Below are 16,853 nucleotides of genomic sequence, written 5' to 3' on the forward strand. Positions count from 1 at the left end.
ATAATAAGTCTAGTTTAAGTCGTGTTTACAACATAAGAGTTGTTAACAAGCAATGGTTTAAATATCTTATTACTGGACCGCACATAAAAAGCCCTGTCTTCCTATCATGTGATTTATTAATTTAATTTTTAAAAATCCAACTGGTGGAGTAAGCTTACTCAAGAAAGATAATATACATCAATGCAGAACAATTACGAGAGTTGTAGACCTTTATTTAAAAATACATCAACATTTTAGCAGAATGTAAAATATTGTATAAGAAGTCACATCTATTAGAAAATACAATTAAAAACTACAACAAACATACCAGGTCACCATCACGTACATTAGCGTATAATTTAATTTTTCAAAAATATAAGCAAAATTGACGGAACGTAAAAATTATTTCAACCACCTCAAATCCGAAGATTTTCATTATGGCTGAGTTTCATTATTGTATTAATATATACATTTTAATTTAAACCTGTTAAACAATAATCTTTAGAATTGTATTTTTCTTTATTAAGTAAGTTGTCATTACCATAAAAAAAAAGTAAGAGGAGATTCTGAGATAGTGATAATTTTTCTGTTATTTTTCTCTCCTTTTGAAATATTCAGAGACCCCTTTTTTTACCATCTCATTTAAATCAAATATCTTTGACACCAGTAAAGGAAAACATTGAAATATAATTAATTGATGCATTATTTTACCTACTTGTAACACTTACCAGATAATAAAACATACAGCCGTATTGGGCATTTAAAAATAGTATAAAATGGAATGTGGAACTTTTTTTTTTAATTACAAGGGAAGTAAGCCTAAATGGTAAGAAAACAACTATGTATATAATAAATTGTAAAGAAATGTAACTGCAACTTTTTTTAAAACGAATATCCTTATGTTAACAGCAAAGTAGATCTACATTGTCATAAAAAAAGCAGATTTGTCACCACCCCACCCACCGACCGTTTTTATCTTAATGATGTCAGGATTGAAGATGTATATTTTACTTGCTTGCATGTTGAGGGGTGGGGGAGGAGAAGATGGAATATCAGTCGAATGTGAACGTAAATAGCGAGGCCATTCTCTGCGACCAAGGTTTCTTTCAGACATTTTTTTTTTCGGTGGGGGGACGACGCTGGGTAAAAGTATATTTACTATATAAATTATTTTTAAAAAATTCATTTTGTCCATGGGTGGAGGGGGGCAGTTGAAAAGATGCCTGAAAGAAACTCTGTAGCACACGCTTGCTCAACAGCGGAGCCGCGCGGTTAACACGAGTCTCGGAATGCTGTTGTATAGGATCGTGTGAACATGGAATAAATGACCTACATCCACGGGGCTTCGTTTCAGCTTCATCTGTGGCCAACACTAACGTTAAGAATAATAACAAATATACTTTAGATCTAACTGTATTATAGATGATCTAATACATAGGCAAAACAATGGAATTAGCTCCGTTCAACAACAAAAAAATCCATTAGGTTAAAAATTTCTTATGCAGGTAGGCTTAGAGATAAAAGCCACACTTTGTCAAAGATATCAAAAATATTTCAAAGTTTAAATTAGGCAAAATAGTTTTGTGTAAAAAAAAAATGGACGGAAAAATAGCAGAAAACTTTAACCGGAAACCATCACGAGGCGCGCGGCGAGGACAGCCCCAATGACGAGAAGAGCCGAGTTCAAAATGGCAGAGGCGCTGTTGTGTGCTGTAGAGAGAAGAAAAAAAGAACACACGTTATTTCCGAGTTTTAAAACTTTAACATATTTAAAATAAAATTTTAAAAAATCAGTTTTTGGTGTGAGCGGGTGAATGGATTATTTATTTTGTATTAATTTTATTTGTTGCGAATCTGGGAGTGCATGGTGGTCCAATGGGGAACAGCACGGGGTCCCCCTTCCGCTCGAAGCGGTCAGTATAAATTGACCGCTCGGAGTGATTTTCTTCCTTTTTTTTGACCCGCGGCGAGATGTAGGTCGTGTCAGGTTTCTGCGTGGCGCACCGCACGCGTGGAGGTATTTGTTTTTTTATACTTTATCTTTATGTGATTTGTATGAATGCGACTGACGATGTTTCTCGTTTTCTTTCATTTTCGTCTAAAACGAGATAGTGAGCATCGGCATGTCTGGTATGCACGTGGTGTGTTATTTTGTTATTTTGAATTAAAATGTATTTTTGATGTTTTCTAAACCCGTGGCGTGTGTTTCGGACCACGTGGTTTAGGCCAGTGTGTTTAGGAGTGTTTCCTAAACTAGTGTGAATGCGTGTGTGCATTTACCTGATTGTTTTATGATGTGTTATTGACTAGGGTTGGCTTAGTTAATAGTCAGTTGTTTTAGACAGTAATTAGATTAGTATATTTTAGTTGCCTCGAGTTTTAGGTTGTTTAAAATTAATGTGTGTGCTGTTTCGTGCAACGTCATGTTGAGTATCGCTTGCTTTGTGTCTGCCTTCATTGGGGCCTTAGCGGAGTGTGTTAACTTTAATGTTATCAATATGGATATTGTTTATGTAGACCAATGGCTTCGGGCTTCCTTGTGTAGGAAAGATTGGTTCTACGATGAATTTGTTTACACGTTATTTTTAAGTTGCTAGTTCTTTAGACAGTGGTTAGTTGTTTTTGAGAATTGCTTTTAGAATTGTATAGTAAGGATTAGTTTTACTCGAGGCTTTAGCTAGATAGTAGTAGTAGGTAGTAATTTAAACATATGTATATATTGATGTATATATTTTTCCATGCATTTTTCTTATGTTTTCCTTTTCTTTTTCTCTTCCCCCCCCCCTTCCAGTGAGGTTGCTTGTGCAACTTGGCTGGGTGTTTTGTTATATATGAATTGTTTTGTTTGGTTTAAAGAGTTTGTTGTGTACGTATTGTTTTCTACGTAATGTATTGTACGTAACGTATTGTACGTAGTGGTTTTACGTAGTGTTTTGTTTGGTGTGGACTTTTGGATGTCGAGAATGGATGAAGGGAGGTTTCTGTGTGTCAGGGCCTGGACCATCCTAGACATCATAAGTCGGCGCAACACCATCAAATGGTCAAACGTAATGTTTTGTGTGGTGTAAAAAGTTTGTTTTGCTACGTTAAAGTTCTGTTTTGTTAATCTATTTTTTTATTTATATAATTTTGGTTCCATGAAATAAATTTTATTAATTTGTTAAAGTGTTTCTGTCTTTTTAATTTAGACTAAGGTTAGGTTATTAACCAGCCTGGGTTTAGCCGGGCTTGCACTGACCGGACGGTAGTTAGTTAGATAAGCCTAGGGAAGGGTAGAGATAGATTGTAAGGTATCCCCCCCCCCTAGCAGGGCCCACAAATTGGTAGCACGAGTGGGGTCAGTGCTTTAGTCTAGTTAAATTTTTGTTTTTTTACTAGGGCTAGTGTAGCTTAGTTAAATTTGTTTGTTCTTGATAGGCCCTTTTGGAACCATATGTGTTTAGTTTGTGTGTAGTGTAGGAATTGTTTGTTGTTTAAACACCCAGTCAGGTTGGCGGAGAGACGTGCCTCGACGAGCCTTCAGTGTGCGTGGCTGGACAAGGCACGGTGTGTGGCACTGGACCTGGCGTGTGATGAAGATGGCGGCCTCGTGTGGTCTAGACTGGACAACACACACGGGCGTGGCGCGGATCTGGTGTGTACGGCAGACCGGTGAACAACGAGAGGCCTATGACGTCAACCCCTTGACCCACAAAGAGGGCTACTGGACACCCGCCCCACAGGTGTGTCGAGGCGGACACACGATCATTGGAGGCGGGTAACAGTCGGAGAGCCAGTGGGGCAAGGCGGTTGCGCCACCACTTGGCCCAACCAAGCGGACGCTCCCCACCAACGAGAGGCCAATGAGGTCAATTCCTTGACCCACAAAGAGGGCTACTGGACACCCGCCCCACAGGTGTGTCGAAGCGGAGGCACGATCGTTGGGGGCGGGTAACAGTCGGAGAGCCAGTGGGTCAAGGCGGTTGCATCATCTCCGGACCAAACAAGCGGACGTTTTACCGGTGGTCTTACGCTGAGGCCAGAACCAGAACACGGTGTGTTGTGTAGTGGACCCAGGTGGACGGGATGGACAGGCAACGTGTGCCATTAATAGCGGGCGGGTCTAGGCTGACCCTCCCCCCTTGCCCTTCCGGATGAAAGGCCGACAGGACTAGTAGCGCGAATCAGCCCTCAGTGAAGGGAACACTATCTTGGTGCCTTGAGTTTTTTAGGGAGCACAGAGACGCAAGATTAATGTTATTGTACATTGTTTCGTTTTTCTTGCATTCAAGCTTATAGGCTTGGTGTAAGAGATGGGTGCATGTTTTATTTTAAGATTGTTTTATGCAATTTTTTTGTCTTACAGGGACTGTAAGATTTTTAAAAGGGGTGAATGTGAGCGGGTGAATGGATTATTTATTTTGTATTAATTTTATTTGTTGCGAATCTGGGAGTGCATGGTGGTCCAATGGGGAACAGCACGGGGTCCCCCTTCCGCTCGAAGCGGTCAGTATAAATTGACCGCTCGGAGTGATTTTCTTCCTTTTTTTTGACCCGCGGCGAGATGTAGGTCGGGTCAGGTTTCTGCGTGGCGCACCGCACGCGTGGAGGTATTTGTTTTTTTATACTTTATCTTTATGTGATTTGTATGAATGCGACTGACGATGTTTCTCGTTTTCTTTCATTTTCGTCTAAAACGAGATAGTGAGCATCGGCATGTCTGGTATGCACGTGGTGTGTTATTTTGTTATTTTGAATTAAAATGTATTTTTGATGTTTTCTAAACCCGTGGCGTGTGTTTCGGACCACGTGGTTTAGGCCAGTGTGTTTAGGAGTGTTTCCTAAACTAGTGTGAATGCGTGTGTGCATTTACCTGATTGTTTTATGATGTGTTATTGACTAGGGTTGGCTTAGTTAATAGTCAGTTGTTTTAGACAGTAATTAGATTAGTATATTTTAGTTGCCTCGAGTTTTAGGTTGTTTAAAATTAATGTGTGTGCTGTTTCGTGCAACGTCATGTTGAGTATCGCTTGCTTTGTGTCTGCCTTCATTGGGGCCTTAGCGGAGTGTGTTAACTTTAATGTTATCAATATGGATATTGTTTATGTAGACCAATGGCTTCGGGCTTCCTTGTGTAGGAAAGATTGGTTCTACGATGAATTTGTTTACACGTTATTTTTAAGTTGCTAGTTCTTTAGACAGTGGTTAGTTGTTTTTGAGAATTGCTTTTAGAATTGTATAGTAAGGATTAGTTTTACTCGAGGCTTTAGCTAGATAGTAGTAGTAGGTAGTAATTTAAACATATGTATATATTGATGTATATATTTTTCCATGCATTTTTCTTATGTTTTCCTTTTCTTTTTCTCTTCCCCCCCCCCTTCCAGTGAGGTTGCTTGTGCAACTTGGCTGGGTGTTTTGTTATATATGAATTGTTTTGTTTGGTTTAAAGAGTTTGTTGTGTACGTATTGTTTTCTACGTAATGTATTGTACGTAACGTATTGTACGTAGTGGTTTTACGTAGTGTTTTGTTTGGTGTGGACTTTTGGATGTCGAGAATGGATGAAGGGAGGTTTCTGTGTGTCAGGGCCTGGACCATCCTAGACATCATAAGTCGGCGCAACACCATCAAATGGTCAAACGTAATGTTTTGTGTGGTGTAAAAAGTTTGTTTTGCTACGTTAAAGTTCTGTTTTGTTAATCTATTTTTTTATTTATATAATTTTGGTTCCATGAAATAAATTTTATTAATTTGTTAAAGTGTTTCTGTCTTTTTAATTTAGACTAAGGTTAGGTTATTAACCAGCCTGGGTTTAGCCGGGCTTGCACTGACCGGACGGTAGTTAGTTAGATAAGCCTAGGGAAGGGTAGAGATAGATTGTAAGGTATCCCCCCCCTAGCAGGGCCCACATTGGTATTTATAATATAATATTAAAAAAACATAATACAATTTTGTAAGTTAATATCTTTGCACGTTAATGCCGAACTGTGGAGAAAAACTGGACAAGACCATAATGGCAAAAATATACAAAAGGGCAAACGGGGATGGATTGGACCAGATTGGACCCCCCCCCATATATTTTAAAAATATTTATAAAAACTTCCGGGGGGAGGGGGCGGACACTGTTATTTTTTCTATATAAAGTTCCATTTCGTTCGGGGGGGGGGGGGGGGGGCGGTAGACTTTCCCCGAAGAGATGCATGGAAGGAACACTGACGGTAACTAGATCTATTTAGTTTAAATTCTTATTTTTATTATTTAGGTAATTTATGTTATTTGGTAATTTTTGTTATCAGGTGATTTTTGTTATTAAGTGATTTTTGTTATTTGGTGATTTTTGCTATTTGGTAATTCTTGTTATGTTGATATATTTTTTTTGTTATCTGGTAATATTTTATATCTGGCAATTTTTCCCTTTGCGAATGACTCCTCAAACACTGAGTTGATTGATTTTAGATTGAAACCAAAACAACGAAAGTGATGCGTTGATGCACTCTGGTCAAAGTGAAAACAACTGATTGGATCGTCATGTGTACCTGCTGGTCTATTCTTGAAACTAAAGCTATATTGGAGAATCTAACCGGCAGCAATGCGTATTATAGGCTACATCCTAAACTTAACCGTAGCTACTCACACCCGAGTTTAATCAATTGATAACAAAAATCGTGTTGTGTGATAAAACTAGCATTAACTGCTCACAATACAACGTAATCAATTGATAACAAAAATAGATAGACGTCACACAGTTCTCGTATTGATTTTAGCCGCCAGATATCCGTCACATCTGGTCACGTTGCTCTGATACCCCACCACTTCTTTTGTTAACACGAGAAACCTATACCATAGGTCAGTGGCAAATTGGGGGAGGGGCTGAGAGGGCTGCAACCCGAGGGCCCCGATTTTAGGGGCCCCCAAATATATATTGCACTACAAAAATTTCACTACAAAGCGTAACTGTTGGGGTTTTTTTTACTATAAAAACAATCTATATATATAATTCTCTTCTTGGAGACCATAGAAAACACCTAGCTGTAAGCGCGCTCCCTACCACCCCCACCCCTACATGGTCTGGTGAGCTGTGGTTCACGCTAAATGTTTACAATCGTAGAGCCGGGTTTAGTAACGGCTATTAGGGGCAGATCATTTAGTTTAAAACGATTTTAAACTAAGAGGTAACTAAGAGGAGGCTACTTTAACAGGGGGGGGGGCGGCTGTAAGGGGTTGGGGAAAGGAGGGGGGGTATCGTCTTTAACTGATAGTGTTTTAAAGCAAATATATTAAGTGGCAGCATTGGCAAGGTCGAATTCACAAATTATGAATGACTGAAAAGTAGAAAATAAAACAACTAAATAGCGGCGTATGATACGCCGCGGGTCGGCTCGTACTTTAATATTTGAATCATAAGCTTATTTTTTTTTTTTCAAAATATCAAACACAAGTACTCAAAACTGCTAATTTAAAAAGATGTCATGTTCAATGAGCGGCCAATTGGATACAAAAAGGCTAACCAATATGTATATATATATATATATAAATAAATAAATAAATAAATAAATAAATATATATATATATATATATATATATATATATATATATATATATATATATATATATATATATATATATATATATATATATATATATATATATATATATATATATATATATATATATATATATATTTATATATGTATATCAGGGGCCCCAAAAAGTTGCAGCCCGGGGCCCCGCACAAGCTTAATCCACCCCTGTCACAGGTCATTGCAGAACAGATATTACAGGTGAAAGTCATGCACCTGCACGAACAAGACCAACAAAATCCGGGGGACGACAGTAAGAAAAACCAACAGAAGACAATAACGTCAAACATTAGTGTTTTTTTAAATATTGTTTCGTGTTTGTTACTGTTAGCATACGGCAATCCTTGTACAATAATGTAACGATGTACTAAACACTGATAACTGGACAATTTCCAGCTCGGCCAACGGTAAAATATCTATTCATGTGAAATTGTTGTTTAGTTGTGTAAAATCTAAAACTTGTATTACGAGTCGTATTTGGGTTTTAGTCAAGAATTGTTTTCTTCTTTGAGTTGTTACATAAGTAAAAACTAGCTACTGTGATTATTTATCTACAGCCAGAGGTAGGGACAGCGGCACATGTGGGATGGGTGGGGGTTCACAACAAATCAGTGTTCACGTTATCTGTGTCTACCCCGAAATTTTGGGATAATTGATGATGGGGAGTGTAGGATGAAGTGCTAAGTCATTTTAAGGAGGGGGTTCTAATTTTTGTGAATGTGTATGACGTTGGGGAGATGGGGGGGGGGGGGAGGGAGAAGGGGCAATTGTCAAAAAAAGCATGACGTTGGCAGATTACGATTGTCTCAAAGTGTCGGCACGGATCTGTGGCTAGAAGGGAACATATACGGCTTTGTCATTTTAAGTGACAGCACATGATTAACTTATAACTTTAAATGTTTTGGTTTGCTTTGTTGTTGTTGTGTTAACCTGGTTGAAACTGAACCAGGTTACCCAACAAGCTGGGCTATTTACACTGGTTTTATTGCTGGATTAAAGAAGAGCCACCGAAAATGGTCTATCTTTATTCGATATGCTCCCAAATTTTTCCGTCAAACGGAAATGCATGAAACTGGCTTTTTAAAAGTACTGTTTGTAAACCGAATTCAAACCATAATGACGCTGAAAGATCTAGAGTTTTTCCTATGTACGGGCTGTAGTTGTAGACAGAGGTCGGGTGTCACCCGGTGCGGCACTTAATGGTGTCACCCCCCAGAGGCGTAGCGACCCTTCCCGAGACAAACTTTCAATTTTCGATTTGCACCCCCCCTCAAACTTTCGATTTGCCCCCCCCCCCCTCCCCTCAAACTTTCGATTTGCACCTCTTAAAAGAATATTTAACACTCGAATTAATCACTTAATTAAGTGGAATTATCATTTTTCTCTACATATTTTGCTTTTTTTTTTTTGCCTTGGTGTCACCCCCCCCCCCTAAATGGTGTCACCCGGTGCACCCCGCCCCCCCCCCCCCCTCGCAACGCCTCTGGTTGTAGAGATATCACATAGATCCACGTTACCTAGGCACGTAACGCCTTCTGGGTGGTGGGTGGCAGCACAGGAGCACCTGAAGTTGCTGCATGTTCCAGTGTATTCCTTCCCTCTGCAGTCCTCGTTTGTCTTGCATGGCTTTCCTGGCACATCTGTCAATAAACATTCACACGTGAGCAGATTTTTCTGCATTTTTACGTCTCGCGATTTTTTAAAGTGTAATTCCATTTGTTTTTGTATGAAGGTTTTTAAATGTGTGTTAAAGGAGATTTTATGTGAGATAAATAATCTAAATCATGAGGGACTGCTAGGAAATTAGTTTTAGACCGACAAACGAGGAGAGAGCATACTGCATCGGCCCAAGATGATAAATATATGTATACGAGCCGACCCGCTGCGTATCATACGCCGCTATTTAGTTGTTGTTTTTTTTTCTACTTTCCAGTAATTTATAATTTGTGAATTCGACAGTACCAATGCTGCCACTGAAAATATTTGCTTAAAAACACTAAACCCCCCCCCCCCCCACGTGAAAGCAGCCTCCTCTTAGTTACCTCCTCTAAGTTTAAAATCGTTTCAAACTAAATTATCTGCCCCTAATAGCCGTCACCAAACCCGTCTCTATGATTGTAAAATGTAAACAGCGTGAACCACAGCTCACCAGACCATGTGAGGGGGTGGGGGGGGGGGTGGTAGCGATAGAGAGGAAGAGAGGGGACTGTAAGGCGCGCTTGCAGCTTGTTTTCTAACGGCTCCCAGAAGAGAATTATATATATAGATATGTGTGTTTCTGTGTGTAGTATAATAGTCTAATTTCTCAATAAAATTAAAATAAAAACCAAACATTATACTGTATATTGAATGTGTAAAATGCTACTCACTTATGTCTACAATAAAAGTGAAGGCTGCGCTTGTTTCGTTGACAGTAATTCTACAAGTATAGTTGCCGTTGTCATTAGCTGTGGCGTTACTGATTGCATACTCCGTAGAGGTAATGTTTTCTATTTCCAAATCATCTCTGTTCAAGACAGAAAGGACCTTAGTTTTAGCTCATTAAAAATATTGTTAAAAATTCGTTGTTTTTTTTTTTTTTTACTTTCTCGTATACGAAGTATGAAGGAAGTATTGTAATCGTGCAATTAAAAAAAAATCGATATTTTTTTTTTTTTTACAAATCTCGACGTTTTACACCTCCCTTAGTCGGAAAAACATAGTTTTGCAATTTTGTCCGTATGTCTCTGTGTGTGTATGTGTGTGTGTGCGCGCGCGCATGCGCGCATGCGCGCACGCACGCACACACACACACATTGAAACACACATACATACAGGTACACACACACACACAGATTAATTGTAAAATACATGAACCATTTCATTATATTCTTTAATATAGTGTTAGTCCAATTTTTTGCAGTTGATATCATAGTCATGTTGTGTAGTAATACACAATTATACTCTCAACCCCTTCCATCCCATCAACACGTCCAACGTATTGACATTAAAGGGGGCGGTGTCCATAAATGACGACATAGTCTTTAAAGCTATATTTAAAAAAAAATCTCCACACCCAGTTCTCAAACATCACTAAACAGCCACTTGCCTCAAATGAAGTAAAAAAGTTGTACTTACCCCCCCCCCCCCCCCCCCCCCACCACCACCACCATCTCCAAATCACACCTCCCCCACTAAAAAAGAATATGGAAAATCGAAGTTGCTTAGCATTTTCATTTTTTAAAAAAATGGTTTCTTACAATCCACTTGGCCTGTATCGAAACAAAATCCCAGCCCCCCCCCTCCCCCACTCCGAGATGTGCGACGATTCTCCGTCCTTCCTTCCTTCCCCCTACCCCACCGCCCGGGCAAAAATAAAATCGGACAAAATTAAAATCGGACAAAAATAAAATCGGACAAAAATAAAATCGGACAAAATTAAAGTAGGACAAAAATAAAATCGGACAAAATTAAAATAGGACAAAAATAAAATCGGACAAAAATAAAATCGGACAAAAATAAAACAACGGAAAACTTACTTCAGCCACTCTACTTCTGTGCAGTCTGTAACACACAAGAGCGTGTAATCTCCCAGAGAAACAAATTTGGTTGCATTGGTTTTTTCGCGGATCACTGGTGCTGCATTAAACATTTTAAAAAAATATTATTAAACCAATTTGGCAATGTTTTTTTTTTTTTAAACAGAAATTATTGGATGAAATATGAAACAATAACTACCAAAGAACAGAATTTAATTTCCTTCTGGTTTTAATAGCCAAGAAAACCGACAGTTTTAATCGAATACAAAAAATCAGTTATCCAACAAGATCAGGCTTACATCATATCTAGCCAATCAGAGTTTCTTCCAGGCATCTCTTCGAGGGGAAGAAGAAAGTCTACCGCCGCCCACCAACCCCCTCGAATGAAATGGAATTTATATAGAAAGTATATACTTTTAACAGTGTCCGCCCCTCCCTCCCTCCCCCCACCCCGTGAAATCGTAGTAGCCCCCCCCCCGGGAGAAAAAAAGTCTGCAAGAAACACTGGGCTAATTCGTTTACAAAAAATTGCTGGGAATGTAAACTTAGCAATCAATGAACAATTAGTTAATCATGAACAAATATCTAAAATAGAATTATCATTATGCAATATTAATAAATATAAACATAATAATCATTTTAAAAATGTAACAGAATTATAAAGTAAGCATCGTAAAAAATCTAAAATGAAATTATAAAGGCAATATTTTTTTTTAAATCTGAAATCGAATAATAAAGATAATAATAATAAAAAGGCACGTGTAAGATTTACTCACGAGTTGAGTTACTGCACTCAGCATTCACTTGGTAAGCTAAAACAATTCAAAACACACAGTTGGTAAGCTAAAACAATTGAATACATTTGGTAAACTAAAATAATTGAATACTTACGATCGGTAAGCTAAAACAATTCAATACATACAAGTTAGAGTCGGAAACTAATATGCCCATTATAACATTACCCTAACAATAGTTACATCACAAATATGTTTTACGGCAGATAATATCAGAAATAGGCGAACAAAGTGTGATCAATGATTCTTCTTCTTCTTCGCTCTTAAATGCAATATTGGACACCATATATGACTCCGGTTTCAGCCTGCTTTTCTGTCTGGATTTGCTTTTGTCCATCCTAGAACAAACTACGGCAGCAAAGGTTTGATTTTGGAGTTTTCTCCCGAGCTATCAAACTTCATCTGCTTCATCTGCCCGGGGGTCGAACTCAGGTTTTTCGGTTTAGCAACTATGTGCTTTACCGACCCGACCACGCCTACCTCTATCGATGATTAAAAAACTGACGTATATTAAAATTTTACTTAGGGTAAAAAAAATGTGTAATTATGTTTAATTTTTTTTTTCTCCGTCCCTCTAGAAATAATCCTGTCCACGCCAAAATATTTAAAATCTTTACCATAACAAGAACATAACAACAGAACCGATAACAACTGCATCATATTCATTTTTTTAAACGCCTTCGATGTAGAAAAACTGGTAATCCTCTGTATATGAAGTGTTCTGTGTTTTACTTGAGCGAAACTTCTAAACTAAAGCTGTTTAGTTTATCTCTAAATGTAATAAACACAAATTGTATATAGCACGTTAAATAGGGAGCGAAAAACTTTTCGATTAGTTGAGGAAACTAATCAGTAAACCCAATATTAAAGCAGCTTCAAGTCCGTCTTGCCTTTTTATTGGCTAGCGGCTAACAATACAGTCAAAACGAGGCTCAATCCTTATCAGTTATTTATAACTAAACCACGCAATCGTGTACTTCTTAACAAAATGGCGACATTTTTTTTACAGCATGCAATAAATTAAAAACTCTCCTCAATGGAGATGTGAGTCATGTTTCTGCTTGTCTGGCCGTTACACCATTACATGGCCAACGTTGTCAACTTTTTAAAGTCATTGTCTGATTGTTTTGTTTCGTAAACATGTTTTTTAAACAAAGCATACTTTTATTTTTTTTAATTACCAGCCCAGCGTTTTTTGTTGAGCTGTAGCGTCACTAGGCCAGGGCGGGGGTGCGGTCCGCTTTAGGTGGCACCATCCAAGGGAGGGAGGGTGACACCACAATGAAATTCTCATGGTAAGGACCACGTGTGTTTTAGAAAATCTTCCCCTACGAAGCACTTCCGGCTGTTTTATTTTTGGCGTACATCATAAAACATGTCACCTATCCCACGCCTATGTTGACAAAAACTATTTTAATCAACTTAGTTAAACCTTTATCTTCACGTTAGTTACACTGCCAATGACGTGAATTTCTTCAACACATTGATAGCGAGAGGCGAACTCTTGTTTTTGTTTTAGTTATTTAAATAAATCAATAGTTAACACATGGTGGTTGGTCTAATCCCACAGCTCACATCTGTAACATGTTTTTGATTTTTAGAACTAGAACATTTTGATAAACAGTTCACTTTATCGGGTATGTTTAAAAAATTGACACTTTGAATTTAAAGCCGATGACGGCGGTGTAATGGTTAGCTAAGTTGCCTCCCAAAATGTAGGAGTGGTTAGGACTCTCCTTAGTGACGCAATTTTTAGTTGTTTTTTTTTCACTTTCTTGTAGGTTGTGTGAGTGTGTGGGGGGGGGGGGGAGGGAGGTTGCTGGACGCTGGTTAAAGTATATATATTTTTTCTTTATAAATTATATATTTTTTTCTACTTTGTGTATGGGTGGGGGGGGGGGGGGGGGGGTTGGACTCGCTCGAGGATGCCTAAGAGAAACTCCGTCAATCTTCAGACCATAGATTAGAATGCATAATATTTGGTGTTTTGGTTTCTTGACTCTTGGTTTAGCAGAAACTTTAGTTGTTTTTTTGTCAAGTGGGATTACAAAATTAACCACACACACACACACACCTCCGTACACAAAACTAACCACACACACACCTCCTTACACAAAACCAACCACACACGTCCGTTCATGTGTGTGTATCGTGTATCGGTGTACATGAATGACGAAGTGTGGTTAACCAGTCCCCCACTCCCCACAATTCAACGATAGTGAAATTAAGCGTTATCTTAACAACGCCCTCCCCCCCTCCCCTCCTTCCTTCATTACACCAGCCTAAAGCTAGGCAAACAAGCACAATAAATTTAAGATGAAGCTATGAGGTTAATTATCCGGATTACAACCATGAATCGATAGTTTACAACTTCTGGTGCAACTTTTCCTGAATGTTGGTGAAAGGGGGATATTTTTGCTATTTTAATCTACTATTTATTTATCGTGTTAATCACTGTCCCTTTAAGACAAAACAAAGGCCTAAACAGTGAACATGTAGATGCACATCTTTTCCCGGCTAGAACCGCTCATGTTTTTAAAAAAAACGTGATTATTGTTGAGAGGTCCTAGGCTCTATAAGAGAACGTACGTGTAACGTTTGGTAAATCACTTTAGTGAATCAAGGATGGTCAGGTATATAGGTCTCTAACCAAAGTTTGGGTGAATCACTTTAGTGAATCAAGGATAGTCAGGTATATGGGTCTCTAACCAAAGTTTCGGTGAATCACTTTAGTGAATCAAGGATAGTCAGGTATGTAGGCCTCTAACCAAAATTTGGTGAATCATTTTAGTGAATCAAGGATAGTCAGGTATGTAGGCCTCTAACCAAAATTTGGTGAATCACTTTAGTGAATCAAGGATTTTCTGGTATATGGGTCTCAAAACTAAGTTGAGTGAATTACTTCTAAAAAACGTGATTATTGTTGAGAGGTCCTAGGCTCTATAAGGGAACGTACGTGTAACGTTTGGTGAATCACTTTAGTCTCTAACCAAAGTTTGGTAAATCACTTTAGTGAATCAAGGATTTTCTGGTATATGGGTCTCAAAACTAAGTTGAGTGAATTACTTTAGTGAATCAAGGATGGTCAGGGATCACAATTTCTTTTAGGCACCCCCACCCTAAGCACGTTTACCCCCCCCCCCTCCCCACCCGGAAATTTAAGTCCGCCCTCTCCCAAAAGTTTTAAGTGCCCCCCTCACCGGAGAATAATGTATGAAAGAAACACTGCCAGGGTTTGATACAGGTCTCTAAACAAGACTTGAATGAAACAAGGCTGTCCATAGACTCAGGCCTCTATAAAAAAAACTTGAACAATTTACTCTCGCCCAGTGGCGTAGCGAGGTCGGTGTCACCCGGTGCGGCACTCAATGGTGTCACCCCCCCCCCCAGAGGCGTTGCGACCCTTACCGGGGACAAACTTTCAAGTTTTCTATTTGCACCCCCCCCCCCCCCTCAAACTTTCGATTTGCACCCCCCCTCAAGTTTTTCTCTCTATATTTGCCATTTTTTGCCTTGGTGTCACCCTCCTAAATGGTGTCACCCGGTGCGGTCCGCACCCCCCGCCCCGCCCCCCCCCCCCTCGCTAACGCCCCTGCTCTCGCCGGATATCACCAGCCACCGCCTGTTCCGGTGTTAACCACATAAATTACTTGGAAAAAAAAATCCATGAAACTACACCAGACACTCCTAACTGGTATTGACAGCAAGATAGCCGCCACAATAATAAGGACGGGAAGGGGAAGAACTCGAGTAAGACTGTCGCTGAGATGATCAGCCCCGTAGCTGGGAGTAAATAATTAACAGAGACCTTACACCTGTTAAGACTTTAGTGACGATAAGTAAAGATGGGGGGAAAAGTATTTCAGAACGTGACACAATACATTTTTTTAAATTTTTAAAGTATAATTTTTAAAACATAAAAAGCAATACCAGTTTTCACATTTTGTTTCTTTAATTATGTGTTTCAAATAATTTTAATTGCTTGCTGCTAGTCATTTCTTACGACCTTAAAAAAAGTTTACACATTTTCGTCCCAAATCGCTTCTCGGCCTTTTGGCTAAGATCAAAGTGTAGTATCTGTTATGGATCTACATCAGGGGTCTCCAAACTACGACCCGCGGGCCGTGCGGCCCGCGGGTCCTCTCATCCTCATCCCTTTGTCCACGGAAAAAATATCTGTTAGAGGTGGCTGAGGAGCTTTGCCCAGAAAATTCAAAACAATTTGAAAATGTAGCTTTGGGCGCAAATACCTTTGCATACCGTGTTGCAGACATTGGTGAAAACATCGTGACTCAAATAGCGAATAATGCAAGCACATTTCATTTTTTTTTAAATTGCAATGGATGAGTCGCTGGACAGCTGTTCCACCTCTCAACTGCTTGTGTTCATTAGGGGTGTGGATGAAGACATGAACATAACACAAGAGCTGGCTTCCCTACGTAATATGTATGGCACTGTTACCGGAGAGGATATATTCAATGAGTTCAAGAAAACATTTGCTGATTATAACTTGGACTGGACTAACCTCAGTTGACTGTTGATGGGGGAAAAGTACATTAGTGGCATAAAGAAAGGCTTGGTTGGACAAGCGAATGAGAAAAGTATTCTACAACCAATGCCCCTGCACTCTATTATTCATCAGCAAGCTTTGTGTGCTAAATATATGGACATTAGCAGTGTACTGAATCCTGTGGTGAAGATGGCGAATTTAATAAGGTCACATGGGCTCAACCATAGATATAGAATACGTGAAGAATAATTTGAGAGTAAACTTGGACCTCGAGAGTGTTGTCGGCCACCGACAGTGTTTCTTTCAGATTTTTTATTTTTTTCTCGGGGGGGGGGGCGGCACTTGAAATGTGTATATATTTCTATATAAATTATAAATTTTAGTGGGGGGGGGGGCGGGCCAGTGGAGTTTTTTTTTTTGGGGGGGGGGGACTCCATAACACCGAAGAAGCTCTGGCCCTCGAACTGAGATTTGATAGTCAATGCGGCCCTCGG

At 39.1% G+C, this 16,853-nt stretch overlaps 1 protein-coding gene and 1 pseudogene across 1 annotated transcript; one reads left to right on the forward strand and one right to left on the reverse strand.

Moving 5' to 3' along the window:
• Nucleotides 1-195: 195 nt before the first annotated feature.
• Nucleotides 196-12,734, reverse strand: LOC131948225 (uncharacterized). Its single transcript, XM_059309761.1, has 6 exons — nucleotides 12,467-12,734; nucleotides 11,832-11,867; nucleotides 11,056-11,155; nucleotides 9,907-10,043; nucleotides 9,055-9,177; nucleotides 196-1,689 (listed from the first exon to the last, which is right to left on the reverse strand). Exons 1-6 carry the CDS (start codon nucleotides 12,513-12,515, stop codon nucleotides 1,601-1,603), a joined length of 534 nt encoding a protein of 177 aa, XP_059165744.1. The 5' UTR covers nucleotides 12,516-12,734; the 3' UTR covers nucleotides 196-1,600.
• A 3,152-nt stretch (nucleotides 12,735-15,886) lies between these two features.
• LOC131948235 (uncharacterized) lies at nucleotides 15,887-16,051 on the forward strand (annotated as a pseudogene).
• Nucleotides 16,052-16,853: the final 802 nt, after the last annotated feature.

Source organism: Physella acuta, unplaced genomic scaffold (genome assembly GCF_028476545.2).
Source record: "Physella acuta isolate Inbredline_101_S28 unplaced genomic scaffold, ASM2847654v3 ptg000630l, whole genome shotgun sequence".
Taxonomy (NCBI): Eukaryota; Metazoa; Mollusca; class Gastropoda; family Physidae; genus Physella; species Physella acuta.

Bases quoted from the DNA above. Each gene is read 5' to 3' on its own strand.
- LOC131948225 (XM_059309761.1), bottom strand. From the start codon at position 12,515: ATGAATATGATGCAGTTGTTATCGGTTCTGTTGTTATGTTCTTGTTAT. The intron at 11,156-11,831 runs GTGAGTAAATCT...TGTTTAATGCAG, and splicing joins TGAGTGCAGTAACTCAACTC to CACCAGTGATCCGCGAAAAA. The intron at 10,044-11,055 runs GTAAGTTTTCCG...TGTCTTGAACAG, and splicing joins ACAGAAGTAGAGTGGCTGAA to AGATGATTTGGAAATAGAAA.